General features: G+C 37.1%; 1 protein-coding gene across 2 annotated transcripts in view; it reads left to right on the top strand.

Moving 5' to 3' along the window:
- The window catches only part of KHDRBS2 (KH RNA binding domain containing, signal transduction associated 2), a 2,078,353-nt gene that overhangs the window by 1,862,754 nt on the left and 195,945 nt on the right, over positions 1 to 19,654 (top strand). For both annotated transcript variants that reach the window (XM_044063332.1, XM_044063333.1), the window contains one exon: positions 10,341 to 10,399. In XM_044063332.1, the coding sequence (XP_043919267.1) occupies positions 10,341 to 10,399 (59 nt within the window). The remainder of the gene's footprint in view (positions 1 to 10,340; positions 10,400 to 19,654) is intronic.

A 19,654-nucleotide genomic window follows, 5' to 3' on the forward strand; every position in this document is an offset into this window, starting at 1 on the left:
CAAATTATTTTCTAGTACAAGCTCTATTAAAAAACATAGAAAATCTGCCTTCAAAAAATATCCATCTTTCCATCTGTCTCTAACAAATCTTTACGTATGAGCAGACCTTTCTCATTTGGGATACTCGTAAAGAGCGATTCAACATCTAGTGTCACTAGAATTAAATCTAAGGGCTTGTCATATTCTTGTACAAAGGAATATAAATCCTTCAAAAATTGTTCTGTATCTTTCAATACATGTCCATATAAAGATAATAACTGTTTCAATTGTTGGTCTAAATAAATGGAAATGCCTTCCGTAGCCCAACCAGCTCCCGCGACTATGGATCTGAATTTTGGGAGTGTTGGGTGTTTATGGATTTTAGGCAAACCATGCAACTGTGGAATAATAGGAAAGTCCACTGTGAAATAACTACATAATTCTTGTGTAACTATTTTTAAATTCAAACATTCAACTAATGCCCTATTGATATTCTCTATTATCACATTAACCTCATCAAATGCCCATTCTTAGAGCCAGATCCCTTAGGTAACGAAAAAACATGAAAAAATGCAAAATATGATAAATTTGTAATGTATTATTATTATTAATTTTAAATATTAATGCAATTTTATTTGTTGTTGTGGTTTATTATGAATTTTATGTGGTTTGTATTATGAGATGTAAAAAGTTTTTATGCATACGTGAGCACTTTTTTGCAACTGCACTTTAAAGAGAAGAGTATCAATTATTCAATTATGTAGTTTGAAATTTGAGTTAAATAGCAGCTACTCAGTTATGAAATTGTTACGTCTGATGAAGCGGTTGAATCCGTGAAAGCGCTTACGTTTTGTCTGTGTGTTCGCAATAAATATTTTTTTTTTTTAAAATCATCCTCGTATTTTGTGGAAACAACTTTTGGAGATTTTAATACTTGAACTGTATGGACTTCTGAATTCTACATATCTGTTGCTGCTTAAGGGCGTTTGGTGATACATTACAATTTATTCTTGGGTATCGTGTGTGGATATATTTATAACATGGAAGCATTGGCAGCAACAGGAACTTACGTATATGGGTTGTGGAGACTGTATTAAATTTTAAAGTGGGGGTGTTATTTTGAGGAGAGGCCTTTTGAAGGGAGGTGGGGGGAGTCATGGTTTTTGCTAGAGTGGTGACTGTTTCTGAGAAGAAGTTGTTGAATATATTGGCTATTGTATTGGGGGGGGGGGTCTGAGCTAAGTTAGCTGGAGTAGGTGTTTTGGTATTCCCTGGGTAGAGCAGTTTATTGATTCCTGACCAGTATTTGTTGGGGTTATGGTTTTGAGTTTGTTGATATTGAAGGTAATAGTTTTTTTATCAAGATGGGTGAGTTTTTTTTGTAGTATTTCTGAGGTGTTTGAAGTTTTGATGGTCAGTTGGGTTTTTAGTAGATCTCCATTTTGCCCATAGTTTATTCCTTAATAGCATTGTTTTCTTGGTTTCTTTAGAAAGCCATGGGGCAGCTTTGGTTCTTGTTCTAATTAAGCGTGAGGGGGCGTGACGCTCAAGAATTTGGAGGAATGTATTATTAAAATGGGTAACTGCTTCATCAAGTGGGAGGTGTTTTAGAGCTGACTGGTTACATACATTAAGTTCATTAAGGAAAGACAGAAGGATGAAGTTTTTTTTGTTACATATAGTACAAAAGATAGCTTGTTTGAGATTGTTGTTTTTCTGTTTTGTGATGTAGGTAAGAAGATGGTCGCTGATATTGTCTGGGAGTATTCCAGTATTGTATGAGAGGGGATTATTGCTGACCAATATCCAGTCCAGGATGGCTTGTTTATTGGTAGATTTGTGACTCCTAGTTGGGGAGTTTATGGTTTGTTGAAAGCTAAATAGGTTGAGGTGATGGGTGGATTTTGGGGAAATGCAGGAGTTCCAATCGATATTAAAGTCTCCTAAGATAATAGTTTCCTGGGGGAAGTAACAGGAGAGCCAGCTAAGTATGTTTTCAAGTGCATTTAGGTTGTTACCAGGAGGGATGTAGGAACATATTATGTATATGGCTTTGCTTTTATTTACTTGGAATTTGCTACAGAGTATTTCAGCATTGGCATGGGATGGAGGTTGGGAGTCATTTGAGGTCACTTGCAGTACAGATTTATAAAGTAAGGCATCTCCCCCACCCTTTTTGTTCAGACGATCTTTCCTTAAAATGCTATAGCCAGGAGGAATAATTTCATTGTCTTTGGTACCTGGTTTAAGCCAGGTCTCAGTAAGACAGAGGATATCAAATGAGTAGAGGTCAATTAAAGCATGGAGTTGTGTAATTTTATGGTTGATGCTACGAATATTTAGGTGAGCTATTGACAGGGAGTTAGAAGAGAAAGGAGAGCTCACGTTGTTTGTAGCTTGGTTTGAGAGGGTCTGGAGGAGGGAATTGTGTGGGCCAGGGTTGGGGTGAATGTCCCCATGTGACAATAAGAGTGATAGAGGGAATGCTAATAGTTTTGAATGTTTATAGGGTATTAGGTAGAACTTTCTAGTAGTATGATACTCGTTAAGGAGTATCCTGTGGTAGTGAGGGAGAAGATAAGGCTAAGATGCCAGGAGGTTAATATAGGTTTGTTTGGCTAGAGGAAGGACAGAGCTTGTGTGTTTATCTAAGCTAGGAGATCTGCTAAGGGTGTGGTGTTCATAGGAAGTAAGTGTATAGTATAGACGTAGAATGTTAAGGAGTAGGGGTAAGAAAAGTGGTTTAAATGTCAGGGGCATGTTTAGTTTGGAGAGCTTAAAAAGGTTGGAAATTAGTAGTGCTTTGATGGTATGGAATTGGGTGTGATAGTAAGAAGGGAGTTGAGAGTTTGTAGGTGTGAATGAGGCTGGAGTTGTGATAGGTTCTGAGGAAATTGGGGGTGTGGGTGAGGAAGTATAAGTTTAAGGTTACTGGGGTGGGTGGGAATTGGGGGTAGGGTAGGGGAGTGGAGTGAGCCCAGAGGGTGAACGGAGCGGGAAGAGCTAGAGAGGGGACCAAGGCACAAAAAATAATCAGTGAGAAATGAAAGAGGCACTATGTTTAGTGCAAGTAATAGTGGACTGTAAGATAAAGTAAAGGGAAAAATATAGGTAGATTGGGAGAGATAGAATAGTTGTTAGGTAGCTAAGTGGGGTAGTAAAGATGGATATAGTACAGAAAATAGAAAAGGGTTAGGACTAGAAAGATAGCAGGAAAAACATGAACTCTAGTGAGAATAAAGGAGTATATGGGTATTTAGTGAATAGGGCGCCACCTAGTGACCAAGTCTGGAAGAACAAGAGACAGAGCAAGCAAAAAGTTCACAGCTGGGATGTGGTGATCTAGAGGAGAGTGCTATCCTAAGGACAAAGGATATAGAAAGAGGGCGAGAGAGGATCAACTTTACTGCTACTGGAGGGGGGGGGGCTAGGTAGGCTGCTGGTTAACTTGGGAGGGAAGACAAATATCCTGGAGTTTTTAAATTAAAAATACATTAGCAGGACATACTTTCAAACAAGGACTATAGAGGGTGCACAGTCTTAGTAGGAAGGAAGAACAAATCCACTTAAGGACTCAGTTCCTTAACTTGGATTCCACGGGGCTTCTAGGAGTGGAAAGGCAGGCACTCAGAATCGCAGGGCTGGTAAAATATGAGGAAGAGAGAGAAGATAAGTAGGTAAATTCAACAGTCAAAGGGTGTATATAAGAGACAACAAACTTAATACCTTATATTCTAAGTCTAGGGATAGAGTAGAAAGGCTGACCCCTTACCAAAGTGTAAAACAAGCACACCAGAGAAGGGTTAATACAGAGCAGAACACACGATCAGTAAAGTTTTGTGCAGAATGTCTGTTAAGGTACAACATAAAGTTAGCCTTAGCAACAGCAGTTTTTTGCAATATGTCTGTTTAGGTACAACATAAAGTTAGCCTTAGCAACAACATAATATCCGGCCACAAACACCTGTATTAAGAAATTAGGAGATGAAAGGGAGCTAGAAAACTAGCAGTATTATCACTAGACAGAAATGTAACAGTTCTGTTATAAATCAGCTTAAATTCATGAGTATTGCAAGTATTATATATGCAATATCATTTCCAGCCTAAGAAAATAGATACTGCATAGTTGGGAACCCCGTGGATGCTAGAGTGAGCAGCGAAGCAAACACAGCCCGATATAGAAGCTGCTTAAAGGGTGATTCATGAAGCAAGCACGAGCCACTAGAATAAGCTATACAAGCTGCTTGGATGGGAGTTATATTGAAGCCGCTAACTTACTGTAGCTGCCTACCAAACAACATGTCTAAAATAAACCAGCAGCAGAGTACAAATTTACAAGTTATAGTGTATCCAACTTAAGGAAGAAAAATACAAATCTACCAACAGAGCGCTTAAGCGAAGCCCGATATAAAGTAGTAGGGTATACAGGCTCGGTACTAACTGTAGTTGTCTACAAAAACAATCTCCGTTGCTTTTTTTAAAGCTGTCTCGCTATGTTAAACTCCTTTAACATAGCGACACAGTATGTAAAAAGCAACGGAGATCTTGCTTTTCGTCATTGCTTTTTTTTTTAAACCTGTCTCGCTATGTTAAATGAGTTTAACATAGCGAGACAGCTTTAAAATAAGCAACGGAGATCTCCGTTGCTTATTTTAAAGCTGTCTTGCTATGTTAAACCCATTTAACGTAGCGAGACAGGTTTAAAAAAAAAGCAATGGAGAAAGCAAGATCTCCGTTGCTTTTTACTGTTTCGCTATGTTAAATGGGTTTAACATAACGAGATAGCTTTAAAATAAGCAATGGACATCTCCGTTGCTTATTTTAAAGCTGTCTCGCTATGTTAAACCCATTTAACATAGCGAAACAGTAAAAGCAACGGAGATCTTGCTTTCTCCGTTGCTTTTGGCCACAGCTCTGATGTACTGCGTAGGCATGCGCAGTACATCAGAACTGCCGCGGATACCAGACAGCTGCGGAAGGGCAGCAGAGAGGCATTATACAATGCCATTATTTAAGAAAAGTAATTATTTCTTTTCTTAAATAATGTCATAGTATAATAGCAATAACCCACTTCTGGGTGTGGGTAATGCGGGATTTACCCACGGTTGTCTTTGTTTGGTCCCTCGGGCGACCACGCCAACCGTGGGTAAATTCCACATTACCCACACCCAGGCGTGGGTTATTGCTATATTAACTCCTTCCTGTTTAGGTATTAAAGAGAGAGAAATGTATATTATATATATTTATATAAAATAGCAGTTATTTTGTTAACTGTTTTTTCAGTCAACCTGTGAATCAGCTGACTCTTTATGCAGATTCCTTGGTCACCAAAAATTAACTTAATGGAAGAATGTTGGCATTAAGGTTTAAGGGTGTCTTTCCATTTTACCCATTATTGTGTGACATTAGAATTGCTATTTTGTAGTAGCAGGGGTATGTTGGCAGGCTCTGCCCCCCTCCCCTCATGGGGAGCGAAGGGGGGACGTGCCCCCCCCTTTTTTCCAGATATTGAGTTTTTTATGCCATGATAACTTTGAATTGTCTTTATTTATTGAAAAGTGATCTGACAAAAACAGACTTTGTTATAAAAAATTCAGAATGTATGCCCCCCACACTTGAATTTCTTCTCTGCATTACTGTTGCATTGTTATTACTGAAGACTACAATGAGTGTAGGTATTATGCAGAGCTGTTCTCATTATGTTTGCATGAGCAAATATCTTAATTTGTCAATGCAATTTACCAGTTGGGGATAATATTTCAAATTCTCAAAAGAAAACATTTCCAAAACAGACTTGGCAAATTATTATGTTTATTAACTGGTCCACTTGAGTTTTGCACATTTTTTATTTCTTTTCTATAATTCCTTGGTAACATGTAGGTCTCCAGTGGATTTAAACAAATCAGCTGTGGCTCAGTGGATAATAGCTAAGATTTAGAAAGGTTATTGTCAATAGCATGAAGGTTATAATCTATTTTTTCGACACATGAAAAAGCCACACTAAATAGCATCTCAGTAGTGGCTCATTATCACGTCTCTGAAATGAATGCAGTACTGTTAGACCTAACCCTGCTAGAGTTCTCTGTACTAACTAATGCAACATAATCGCACAAGTTCCTTCCAACATGGCCACATTCACACAGACACACAGAAACACACACACATGCATGCACACACGCACGCACACACACACACACACACACACACACATACACACACACACACACACACACACACACACACACACACACACGCACGCACGCACACACACACACACACACACACACACACACACACACACACACACACTCTCTCTCTCTCTCTCTATATATATATATATACCTCTCTTTCTCTCTCTCTCTCTCTCTCTCTCTCTCTCTGTCATCTGTCACAGAAATGGTATTACATTAGCTACTTGCTGTAGTGCTAACACTTTCAATCCATCCAGTGAAGAGAATGGATATATCCCATCAAAAGGTGGCATACTGTGTTTAGGCTTCACTCCTCATAATGGGAGGTAAAGCTCTACCATGCTATTTAGACACAAGTGATATTTCCAGGGCATTCACAACACCATCATACTGACATATTTGCATGTGACTTTGTTAGCAGGACACCTGTCCACAGTGCAGGTGAGTTATTATTTACCACTGCAGAGGTACAGTGGTCTCTGAATTGCTTAAGCCTGATGCACTGTGCAGTCCTGCAATCCTGCTCTGAATGGGACTGTGCAGTGACTTTGACATGTCTGAATCTCATGGGATATGTAGATACCAAATTTAAATGAAGAATACAAATAAATTGAAGCAATTGTAATGATTTCCTACCACAAGTCTCATAAGAGTTTTATGTGAACTTTTTTTCTTTTTCTACTATGCTATAATGAAGACTGATCACTTTAGCATTTTCAATATTGCCTTGTAATTGCACCCAAATATTGTATTTAATACAAATGTCCTACAGTAGCTGAACAGTGACACAGAAAATGCTGGGGATAAAATGGCTATGCTATCAGCATGACAGCATTCCTCCACCAAATGGAAAAAATCAAGATGGATTGTTTCATAAAGATGTAAATGACAGTATAAAGCATAAAGAGTTCTGAGTTTTGACATTATATGCAGAGTGAATAGAACACACATATCAATACTGAATTTCATTTCCATTCTTTGCTAGGTAAAAAATAAGGGACAATAGTATTGCAGAGTGAAAAAAATAGGTGATTATACATATAAATCAGTGAAGTTACTACATTCAGTATAGGTTCCCATCTTGTATATATCAAGTTTTTAAACTATTTAACATAGAAACAGCTGATATTATGACTGTCAGCCCCATAGTGCACGTTTTGATTTTATCAGGGTGTTCCTTAAGATGTCACCATCCTTTTCATTTCAGAGCTGCTCTTTTATCTTTTTCAGCTGTCACATCAGCCATTGTAGACTGTGCACTCTGCCCTCTCTTGGCTTGATGCCCCCACCTCCTCTTGCCCCCACCTCCTCTTGCCTCCACCTCCTCTTGCCTTCTTCTATTCTCTCCTAAATCTGCTTTGCCAAATCATTGCATGCTTTCCAGCACATTTGATGGCAACATTGTAATCTATTTTCCTTGAGTTTTCTGCAGCTGAGGCTATTCAGCTTTGATGTCTTCATTTCATCTGTTCACAATGTACACCATCCTACCTATCTGAGGCACTTTATCTCCATTACCTCAAGCCTTCTTAGATGGATTGCCTTCACCGCCAAGTTTCTATGCCATATAGAAACACCTTCTCAACACTCTGTTGTACATTATACTTTTCAGTTTCTTTTGCGTCCTTCTGTCATACCCTAATCCTGACACTTTGTACCACTTGGCTGTAGCACCTGTGATTTTTGGCTTTGATGTCCTCATTCAGTTCTCCTTCCTCCTCAACCACACCTCCCAGATAGTTCAGGCTGTTAACCTTTTCCACCGTTTTCCCTTCTTTCTCATTGTTCAGCTTTTTCTGACTTCCATATGCTGCCATGTCCACTGTCTTGTCTCTAGTCCTGTAGAAAGTGTATACTTTCTTGAAGGAACATATACTGCACCTTGTCATAATGTCAACAAAGAAGCATACACTTTGAGAATGTTGTCAATTTGACAACCATCATGTCTTTCTCTTCGTGTAATTTCTTCTGTTAAAAAAATCTAGTGACCATGTCATAAGAACATTAACACAGTATGACTTATACTTAGAATAAAAGGTAATTTTTTTTCTAAATTCTGTAGTTTGACAGGAATAGTCAGATGAAAATAGATTGTTACTGGAAGTCTGTTTTTAGAGGTCTTCTGTGAAATTGCTGGCAACATGGCTGGAAAATAAGTTATATTTTACTGGAGGATTATGGCTTAGACGCAAAGGATCACGACTAAGAAACCCATCTGTTATGTGCACGTGAAAAGGATTTCAAAACATTCTCATCAAGAGCCACATTTTCAAAACAAATCTTGGAATCCACTTTGAGAATATAAAACAAACTGATGATCAGTGACCCAATCATACTCCACATGGGTAGGTGTTCCAATGTATTACCAATTAATGAGAAAAAAAGTGTGGGAACCAATGCATTCTTCTGCATCTCTTAAAGATTTCACACACAAAGTAATGCCACGTGGACAGTGGACAGAAATAAGTGCACCTCTCTGCCATGCTTTTGTGTGTGTGTGTGTGTGTGTGTGTGTGTGTGTGTGTGTGTGTGTGTGTGTGTGTGTGGTAATGCAAGGTATACTACATACAGTTATGCAGTGCTGCAATTTGTTCAGCATTGTGATGTGAGATTTGACAATGGCATGAAAAGTTTATAAAATAGAGGAATAATATTGAGTCTCTCATCATAAGCAACTTTTTATGTGTTCTTGATATGGATGTCAAAAAACTCACCCTGCTAATACAGCAAAGGGAATCACAAGAGGTGACTCTTGACATCCACAGTGAGAACACCTAACAAGTAGTTATGCCCAGAGAGAATGAACCATAATTCTTTGTAGTACATGAAGCATTAGCTGTGCCATACTCCTGCTTGTGAGAAAAAAGTGCAGTAATATGAAATGTTTTATATGCCTAAAAGTTGTAAAACAGCTTAGTGCTGTTACACAGACAGTCAACATATTTAAAAGTTTATAGATACTTCACCCTGTCACATTTTTTTGAGCAGACGTGCACACACGTGTATGTGATGGGAAGTAGGGAGTTAATGCAAGGTGTATTTCCAAAAACAAATAAAGCTGGATACAAGCTCAGGAAACACACCATTTAATGAAAAGTAAGTGCTTTCATCTCTTAAAATAAAGGAGATTTAATCAGATGCTGTTTCCAGAAGTTGCCTTCAGCTTTATTTGTTTTTGCAAACTTGTTTTCTTCATGATCGATTCAAGGTGTATTTTCACTTTCAAAGCTTTGAAACCATTCCCACTGCCCTGTAATGGCTGCTCTATGTCCTGCCCTGCAAGACTAGATTATAGCACCAATCAAAGGTGCTTAACAGAGGACTTTATACAACTTTGAATGCTGTTATGATTGGGTCTCATACTGCAGTACTGTACAACTGGCTTAATTTTCAGCCGAGTTTGAAGCATAATCAACAGATTCTTTATACAGCAAAGGTTTTTGTGCACTTTTTCATGATCGCAAAATTGTTTAACAAGTTTTTATTTTTCACTATGCTCCATGTATTACACGAAAGTGCAAGGGACAAAAATATGAATGCGTGCTTTCTGTTTAATAAACATTATTTTGAAAAGAATATAGATCTTATTAGTAATATATAAGCGGATTTGTCCATAAGTACTATGTTTGATTTTTTGTGACATAAGCATGTCTTTTCAATACGACCAGTATCAGGTTTTGTCACTAAGAATACAGATCACTGGAGAAATTATAATTATTGATTATTGCAACGACTCGCACTTTATGATTTAATAGCAAGGAGAAGAAGTGTTTAATGGAGTGTGACTTATTTAACCACACTAACTGTATAATGGATGAATTGTCACATTTCATTCAATTTAATACGTTTTATGTAAGATAATTTTCAAATAAAATGAGAATGCTTCCATGCATTTAGGAAAAAAACATTTTATGGCAAAAATAAATAAAATATCTGCATCATAAAATACACAATCTTTTCTTCAGCTCCTGAAGTTAGGAAAAGCTGTACTGCTGCACAGTGTCCGCATTGTATATTACAAGCATGTACTCTGTCATGTGTCGCACTGTAGTTCATGAAATATCATGTAATAATAGTAAATTACATTTCACCTTGACTCATGGTATTTGAGGCTTTTGTGTTTATTTCTTCTGGTTACAATGTAATTGATTGTATCTGATTCTGTTGCAGGGCACATGACTATTATGAGTACGAGCAAGGAACGAGTGAAGAGGCCTATGACAGTTACGGTAAGGCTTCTTCTATCTATACAAGAGCTGCAAAAACTGAAAGTCCATCAATCACTGACATCAGGAAAATTACTTTTGTCTTCTTTTTTTTTTCTACGTCCACAGAGCCCTGGACCAAATTGATTTGTATGATTGTAAGCTGAGATTTTGCTTACAGAGTTAGGGCCAGAAAATTGGACAGATCAATTTTGATCAAAATTTCAGAGGCAATTAATCATAGTCTTCGATCGAACCTGTAGTCACAGTGAGAACACTGATTAGTGTCTGAGTATGTTTTACAATGCCAGTTGTCACGTCTGTTCATGAGACAACAATATTGCACTTGTGGGATTGCCTCAAACAGTATATATATATATATATATATATATATATATATATATATATATATATATATAGATATGTATATATATCTTCTTGCAACCAATTGGTATAATCATGAAGTACAATCTAGTCTGGTGTTTTATATTAGGCTGCATGCTTTGTTCACCACTCATGGGATAAAAGTGATACAATGAATTGTATATTGCTGCTGTTTCAGACTACGACTAATAGAGTAAACTCTTTTTATTTTTTTATTTTTTATTTTATTCAACAACAAAGATGATGCATGCAGCGTAGAAGTTTCTACATATGTCTGTGATGAACAAGAAGCACACAGCACAGACTTTTTCCTTTCACTGTTTTAGAAATAACTGCCACTATTTCTAATATTCATCTGCTTCTGCTATATTTTATTTACATTGTTAAAACTACTGGAATCTTCATCAACATGGAAATTGTATGTTTCCCACATTTAACATGCTAGGTCTGTAAACCTTACACAGTGAATACCTTCAGCAAAATGCACATTTCACAGAAGCTGATGAGCAGTTAAAAAAAAAAAGAAACAAAAATCTCAAATTTATGTCCTGATCCAGGTTGTGACAAAAAAGCAGCGCATGTCAAAAATGGATTTCATTTTTAGGTTTATTATGATATATGTGAAATTTTGTTCTGGCCCAGAGTACAATCTTAGTACTATATCTACAAAAGTGTCATGGTACCCCATGTTATAATTCTAATATATTATGCTGCATATCAAAAGCCTGAGTGTTTTGTTTATTAGTGTGACCATTCAGTCTTTGGTTGAGTTGGTCAGAGTTAAATTTCGCAGTGCTATTATACATGAATTGTTGTAGACTGACTACAGCTAGAGCTGGTCACTGCACTACTGCTTAACACTGAAAATAATGGTCATTAATGTGTGACTATGGGGTCAGTGATAGGAAGACTGAAATTGTTTTATACTGGGGATTTCTCTTTTCCTTGAGATAGTATAATCTTTGAGTTGATATATACATACATATATATATATATATATATATATATATATATATATATATATATATATATATATATATATAAAGTGGAAGGCACGGCGGTGGGGGGCTATCATTTCAAACCATGAAGATGCAAGAAAAAGACATATTTGATAATTTTCCAATCTGGCCTATAGATTGCAGTCAGTTGATTCAAACTATGATCAATGTTTTTTGAGTCAATATCAGTTCTGTTTAACTTTTGTTAGGACATTGTTGCAACATTGTGCTAAAGGGTGTCTGACAGTAGATTATGATCCACTCAGAGTCACAGCAGAGAACCAACAGTGTCAAATTGGAAAGTTACACTATGTATGAATGCTGAAACCTCTAGATATTGAGGAAGTTTCTACATTTAAACGAGTGTGTATGTGTTAGTGTTTGCGTGTAAGGATTAGATTAAAGGTTGAGGAAGAGAACACATATGTTATGCTTTTGTACAGGTATGTGTGAAGGTGTGTTTGTGTGTCCACTGTTGTGGTACTGCTGGGAAAAGGTTAATTAATAATATAATGTGCAGAGTTGGGGTTAGGGCTAAGGATAGGGTTAGGGTAGCACAAATAAGTTAGGTGGTGAAAGGGCAGTGAACTCTGCATTTAATGGTCTGGTGGAGCCTGAGTTTATCATAGCAGTGTGCATCTATTGCTAACAGCAATAAGTCTTGCAAACCTAGATAAAAGAGCAGTATAGCATTGTTATGACATGGCCCTTTTTGTGTTAAAAACAGATATTTAAACACAAATACACAGGCACACACACACACACACAAACACACACACGCAAATACACGCAGAAATGCACACACACAAGCCAACAAAGATGGGAAAGGAGACACTATATCAGTATACTCTCTGTGTCATACCTCAAATAGACTTCTATCATTTCAAGGCTTACAAGTATTGTACACTTCAATTATTTCTTGTATCAGGACCCTTTAGGTAACATGTCTGACTACTCTTTAACTAAAGCATATGAACCACACATATGGCACAGGTACAAACAAACAAGAATTAAAAAGTACATCTGCACTTTATTTTGACTGTTTTTATTGGCTAAGGGGGCTGGTCATGTATCACTTTTAGAAATGTAAAAACCAAAGTGTGATTGCATCTTTGCTACTCTAGTTTGGCTCAGAGATAGGTACTAGGCCCGCTGCATTTGTGGGATCCAATTTTTCGTTAGTGAGAATCAAATGCTGTCCCTCTTGCCTGTAATGTGAACACCATAACTATTATGTCAACAGCCATACCCAGTAACTACGTATCACATTTATATTGTATGGCAGAGATTCAGTAGTGTAGTAACTACCAAACTAGCATAATAGCTGAATGGTAGAGTACACAGAAAAATGATCAAAAAGGTCTACATTAGATTCATAGCTGGAGCATGCACTTTTTTCTCAGAGTTGTGTTCATGGGTTTGCCTCCAAATGTTTCTAATTCATGCAGTAGTTTATTTGAGCTCTGAATTAATTGATGTATTGTGCTGTGTTGTGGTAAGGAAATATGTCCACAGTAAGCACAGACTGTTATCATAAAAAGGGTTTGTTGAAATAAAATAAAATAAAATAAAAACAGAGTAGTTGCATGTTTGCAGAGCTGGATAATGGTCAAATGGGCCCCTAGGCAGTGTAATGGATACCCCCCCCCCACATACATCTCTACTCCCCCAGCATTCCCATCCAGCAGCAATTCCAGTGTCCCATTACTTGCCTCTCTCTCCCCCACATAGTTAACATAAAACACTGTTCAAATCTGTCAGTGGGCATGCTATTGTTTTTTACTTATATAATAATTACAGATATTTGGATTTAATTTAAGATTTTTATTTCAAAATTTTTAGCATGTGCATTTATAGCCATTAGCTAAACAAAACACTTTCCCACAACGAAAATGGACTTCGTATGAGCAATAATAAACTTCTCTGCTGTTGAAACTCAAATTCATTGAAACCCACATTCATAGAAAATAGATCTGGCTAGTCGCAGATTAAGTGTATCTTTGGGTTCTTTCTAACCATGGGCCTCCTCCACATATTTTACAACAATGCATAAATGAATATGTTCTTTGATTCACCTTCCTGATTGCATTAAATGATACAATTTGTTTAATGCAGCAACACCTGTTAGAGTGTTTTATTTTTAATTTGTATTTATTTTCTAGTAAGCAGTGAGACAAAACATATGAACCAATAATGGCAAGGCTAACCATGTCACAAAATTTCAACCATAAAAGGCCACTCAAACTGCTGTCGTTATAATCCACCAATATCAGTCAATGTGCACAATCTCTGCAGAAGTAAAAGTCATGTGAATAAGTCCACATTAAGGAGAACTGTAGCTAATGAATAGGTTGCTGCTTGCAAACTCTGTAGAAGTATTTCAGTCTTTCATCTACAAATTCACTGTCTGCTGCCCTTGAAGAATAAATTGCATAGATTACATAAAAAAATGATATGCAATGTAACAGGTAGTGGCTGGCAAAGCAACAGCAGGTTCACACTTACTAGACCTGTCATCCAAACCCTACTTCACCCCTTGGGCTGCACAGTAGTGTCAGCAATCAATTTACTTGGTGTGGGAAGAGAACCCACTGCCTTCTGCACCAAAGGCAGGTATGCTACCTGTTGTACCACTGACACTGAGCAACAACTGATAAATCTCTGTGACTGACACTGACAACACTATAACTCTCAGTGATTTCCAAAAACAAAACAAAAAAGGTAATTAAATTAAAGGAGATCTGGCAGTTGGTCTGAAGGTTTAAGGCAGTTGCTTGCTAATAAACAAGATTCAGTGTGCTTGACTCTGAGCAAAATCTCTTACCTAGTCAGCCATCTAAGTGGGCATTTAACACCCAGCTCCTGATCTCCATTCAATTCCTAAATCAAATCTCCTGCCTAGAATCAAAATGCTGCTGCACTCACTGTTTCAGCTCCTAAATCAAATCTCTCATACATTTCCATTTGACTCCTAAATGAAATATCCTATTGTCATTCCTAACACTGAGGTTTCTGGGCCTTGCTGTTCTTTACAGACATTTCCCATGAGGTCCTGAAGCCCTGCTGTGTCGAAACAGAAAGTTTCCCATGAGGTCCTAAAGTCCTACTGTGTTGTAACACAAAGTCATGAAGCCCTGCTGTGTATTCAAGCTTATTTTGTTTACCAAAAATTGTATTTTTATTGGCCCCACTCCAATACAAAATGGGCCCTAGGCAGCTGCCTAGGTCACTTAATGCTGGAATCAGCTCTGCATATATATATGTGTGTGTGTGTGTGTGTGTGTGTGGGTGTGTGTGTGTGTGTGTGTGTGTGTGTGTGTGTGTGTGTGTGTGTGTGTGTGATATGTGTAGGCTGTATATACCTACCTACCTACCTATCTCTCTATCTTTCTATCTACATCATTCATGATGAGTGAAGTCATAGGCTCAGTATCTTAACTTCTAGCACACTTGCCTTTAATGCAAGTGGGTGTTATTCCCCCACCACCGCCTAGTAAGACTAATGTAGACAATAAAGCATAAATAAAAGAAATATCATATATATTCACCACTCATCATGAATATATATATATATATATATATATATATATATATATATATATATATATATATATATATATATATTATACTTTAATAATCCAAATGTTGACTTTGTTAATGTAAATACAAATCTGTCAGCAAAAATCAATGACTTGCTACTGTGCATGCTCCAAGCCATAACCTAACAGTATGTAATGAAAAACAATGTCCCCTGGACCCTCATGCCACCTGTTCATTAATTATTCTTATTCTGAGATCACACAATACTGAGGAAAAAAGAATATTCCTCATCCCCTTTAATGATGAGACCTTGCACAATTGATAACCATCTATCTTGTTGACTAAAGTGTCCTGACAAAATAGATGTTGACTTTAAAGACAGTCAGCTTTATTAAATGCACCCATATATATCTATACATATATCTATATATATCTATATATCTATAGCTATATCTATATCTATATAAAATGTACTTGAACAAGTAGCTGAAGATGAATACCATATATCTGTATGCCATAGCTGCAAGGATACTAAAACAGAAGCTTATCGATAGCATTCCGTCCGACCAAATGTAACACTATCAAAAATGTGCTTTCATACAGAGACAATCATGTTAATCCATGGTCTCATAATAGAGCAATAAATAAATAATGTATCTTATGCTCTAACAACTCCCCTAAAGTAAATCAAAACATTTCCAGTCACAGCCTTATAGTATTTAATGTGCACAGCTGCATATTTGGATTGCGTTGCACTCTCATGACATTATGATAATTACAGAATCTTGGCTAATACCTAACAGAGAGGATGAGGAAATCACCCCCTGGGTTATAATATTATCAGGTGTAATCATACATCAAATTGAGCAGATGGTAAAGTAAAATCACTTACTGCTAGGCCTCCACACGCACATTATATTCTTCTTACTAAGCTTCAGTAAAGCCAAATTCCTAATAAATATCTAAGAATTATTCCACAAAAATGTACTTCCATCATAGATATTAGCATGCATCCCAATATTATCAATACTAATTCAGAGAAAAATATATCGTCATGGATCTCATGATAAGAATAACTCTGTGGGAACCTTAACATTGACTGGTTCTCCTTATCATCTAACGAACATGAAGTAAATATTAATGTGTTTGGATTTATTCAACTAATTAAATATCCAGCCAGACATGACAAAACTTCAAGTCAAGTATCTTTTACTAACTACCAGTCCAGAAAAATATATTGTAAGTGGCAGTCCTTCTGACATCCAGCATGACCGTCACCCAACTCACGTAATCATAAGCTGTCTTAAACCCCTCAACAATGTATATTTCTACATATTGAGGAATCTATCTAAGTTAAAATAGAAACCGTTATTGCTTTAGCACTCGATCTGGGCACCCCTGGAAACATTAAATGCTGGCTGCAAAAAAGCAAGTTTTGTGTGGAAAGACTGAAAGCCCTGTCACTGTACTCTGTCTCCTACAGATTGCTAAGGGGTGACCTGTGCCTGGCTTACAGGACAGTCTCTGTCCCAGCCCTGACTGAAATGCTACACATTCGTAAATCAAACTGCATGAGGGTCACTGACTCCAGGGATCTTAACCTAGCCTCTGGCATGAACAGGTCATACTGGAGAGATAGCTACATCTCCTGGAGACTGCCAGTTCTCTAGAACAAGCTTCCAATTCATGCGAAATACAGTCCTAGTTCAGTGGTTAGTAAATATCAATGCATAAAACAACACAATGCTGTCCCTACCCACCAACGTCTGAAAATATATGTACCCCAATAAAATCATTTAATTAACAGACTCAAGCAATTTGCCATATCTGACAGCAGTTGATTGTCTCCTGTTTATCATATTCATTAATGGTATGCAATCAGTATCATAACAGGCTAGTGTTATACAATATGCAGACAACTCTGGCCTGCTCTTCTTAAATCACACTTACTCACATTTGCAGAATTTAAAACTAGAAGCTTTTTTATCATAAGGAAGCTGGTTCAATCAATCCCGGATATTTTGAAACCAGAAAAATCAAACATACATCTTTTCCTAGATGGCAGCTATCAGAAACACTAATATGAAACAGAATTCCATCTAATGTTACCAAGACTAAGCAATTCAAGCAGATAAAACTATTAAGGGGTGATCATTTACAAAAACATAAAATTTGATCATCGTATCCAATAGTGTTGTCCAGACTCAATCGTCGCAAATGTACAGTCTGTACATTTTTCCAAACTAGAAGAAAGCTGCAACAAAATTGTCTTACTTGGTACTGACATAAACTTCAAAACTCAGCATTGTATTGCACTCAGAATAAATAAATAAATAAATGCATATACACTGACTAAAAGTCTCTAAACTTTTTTACCTATCCAGACATAAGAACAGCCTTCAAACAGCATGGGTTCTAGCCACTGCCAGTCTGCTCCAACAGTGTACCCATAATAGACATGCAAGATAAAGGGATCAGTATTTAACTGCAACTTATATAATAATAACCATAGCTAATCCCTTTTAAATGCAAGTATATCTAAAAATTGGAATGGTATCCCAGCTGCAGTAAAGCCACCTACTACTTGTCACATTTTGAAAATAAATAAGCATTTAAAAAAAATCACCATAATAAGCCATGTCTCTGCCAGTGCTCATCTCCACAGTGTAAAATCGACCCACTAATACCAGAACTCATTATGCTTATCAGAACCATGTATCTGGTGTACTGCCTATTGCTTAGATGAGATTCCATAAGCATCTCTATCTATCAGACTCTGAAAAGGAATACAAAGCTGTTTTGTCTAGTCAAAGTCCTTTATTCATAGACATACTCAAAGCTCATTATGACTATATACCCCTTTATAAAAGCATCTGTTAAACTATAGTTTGTGTCTGACACCAGCTGTGTATATTTCAAACATCTGGTTTATTTACAATGACAGAAATAAAAAGATGCTTCTCTTGATCCTCAGGAATAATATCAATCAGAAATCAGTTATTTATTGATAAATATTATGTGAATTAAAACAATCTAGGCATTGAATGCATAAGCCTTTGCAGCCCAGATTACAATTTTCTGGCACCTTATCATATTGTTTTCCAAATAAATCAGTTCAGTGCTTATTGGAAGAAAGCCGAGTTCATCCCAATTTCTCCAGCTTTCAGAAGAACTAATTGCATAGCCAATTTACTCTCTCTCTCTCTCCGTACAGAAAAATCATTCTCAAGCACAGGGTAGCAAAACTTTCAATACCTTCCATTTAACATGAATCCTTAAAAGTCCATCAATACTCCTTCTAAATACTCTCTTTAGAGCTGTGTCATTTCTTGCACCAATAACCATTTTGCACTTTGGCAGCATTAGGCTTTAACTTGTTTTCCTTGGATCCCTCCTTGTGTGTTTGTCTCTGCCATAAGGGAGCAGTCTACAGAGACAACCTTATGTAAATTACTCTACAAAGCCATGAAATATTGATTAAAAGAACTGTGGCTGGGCCATGTGCCTATGACAGCCCATCTGCATTGTCAGTTTAGTGTCCTGGACAATGGCTGATGTTGAATTTGAATGGCTACTGGCCTAGTACTCAATAATCAACAATCAAGATTAGAAGCAAGCTTAGAATTACCGTCCTGCTGCCTATAAAATCATTGCTGAGGGGCATTATCTGTAATGAAGGGGAAACCTTTTCATAAAAATTACTATTATAATGTTACAATGTCCCATTTAATAGCTAAATAGCCCTTCACAGTCACTTTGTAATGCCGTTCACCATTTCTGAGCTTACTGCTAAATCGATAAAATATGGTGTTTATCCTTGTCTATATTTTGTGACACAGCTGCCTCCATTCCTTCAGAGGTATTAGAAAGGTAACTAGATTGTTTGAATTAGTCTGAAGCTAGTAAAATGGTTCTTAGCACAACAGAACCATCATTTTTCAAATGCTCATTCTGTGATGTCTGTTGCTTTGGCATGCAGTGGGCCCTTATCCTTAGATAGATCAGTGAAGGGACAGGCAATAGAGGCAAACTCTGGTACAGACTTGCAATAATACCCTGGGTCACCCAGGGAAGCATTATCCTCTTTTCTTGGGGGGGGGGTGGGGGTCTGAGCCTCATTATTACGATGTCTACCTTTTTAAAGTGAGGCTGCAGTTTCCCCTACCAGATACTTAAAGAAAATGGATTTATGACATGCCGATCTATCATTAGTTAGTCCAGACAACTTCCTCATCCTTGGGAAAAATTAGTTGAATGTCCAGAGAGGCTGTCAAATGTTCTGTGGTGTTTATTGATCTGTCCATAAGCCTATGGAACATGACTGGTACTGCATGGAGACTATCCAGCATGATTCCAT

The sequence above is a fragment of the Protopterus annectens genome, chromosome 2.part1 (assembly GCF_019279795.1).
Source record: "Protopterus annectens isolate FY-2018-M chromosome 2.part1, PAN1.0, whole genome shotgun sequence".
NCBI lineage: Eukaryota > Metazoa > Chordata > Ceratodontiformes > Protopteridae > Protopterus > Protopterus annectens.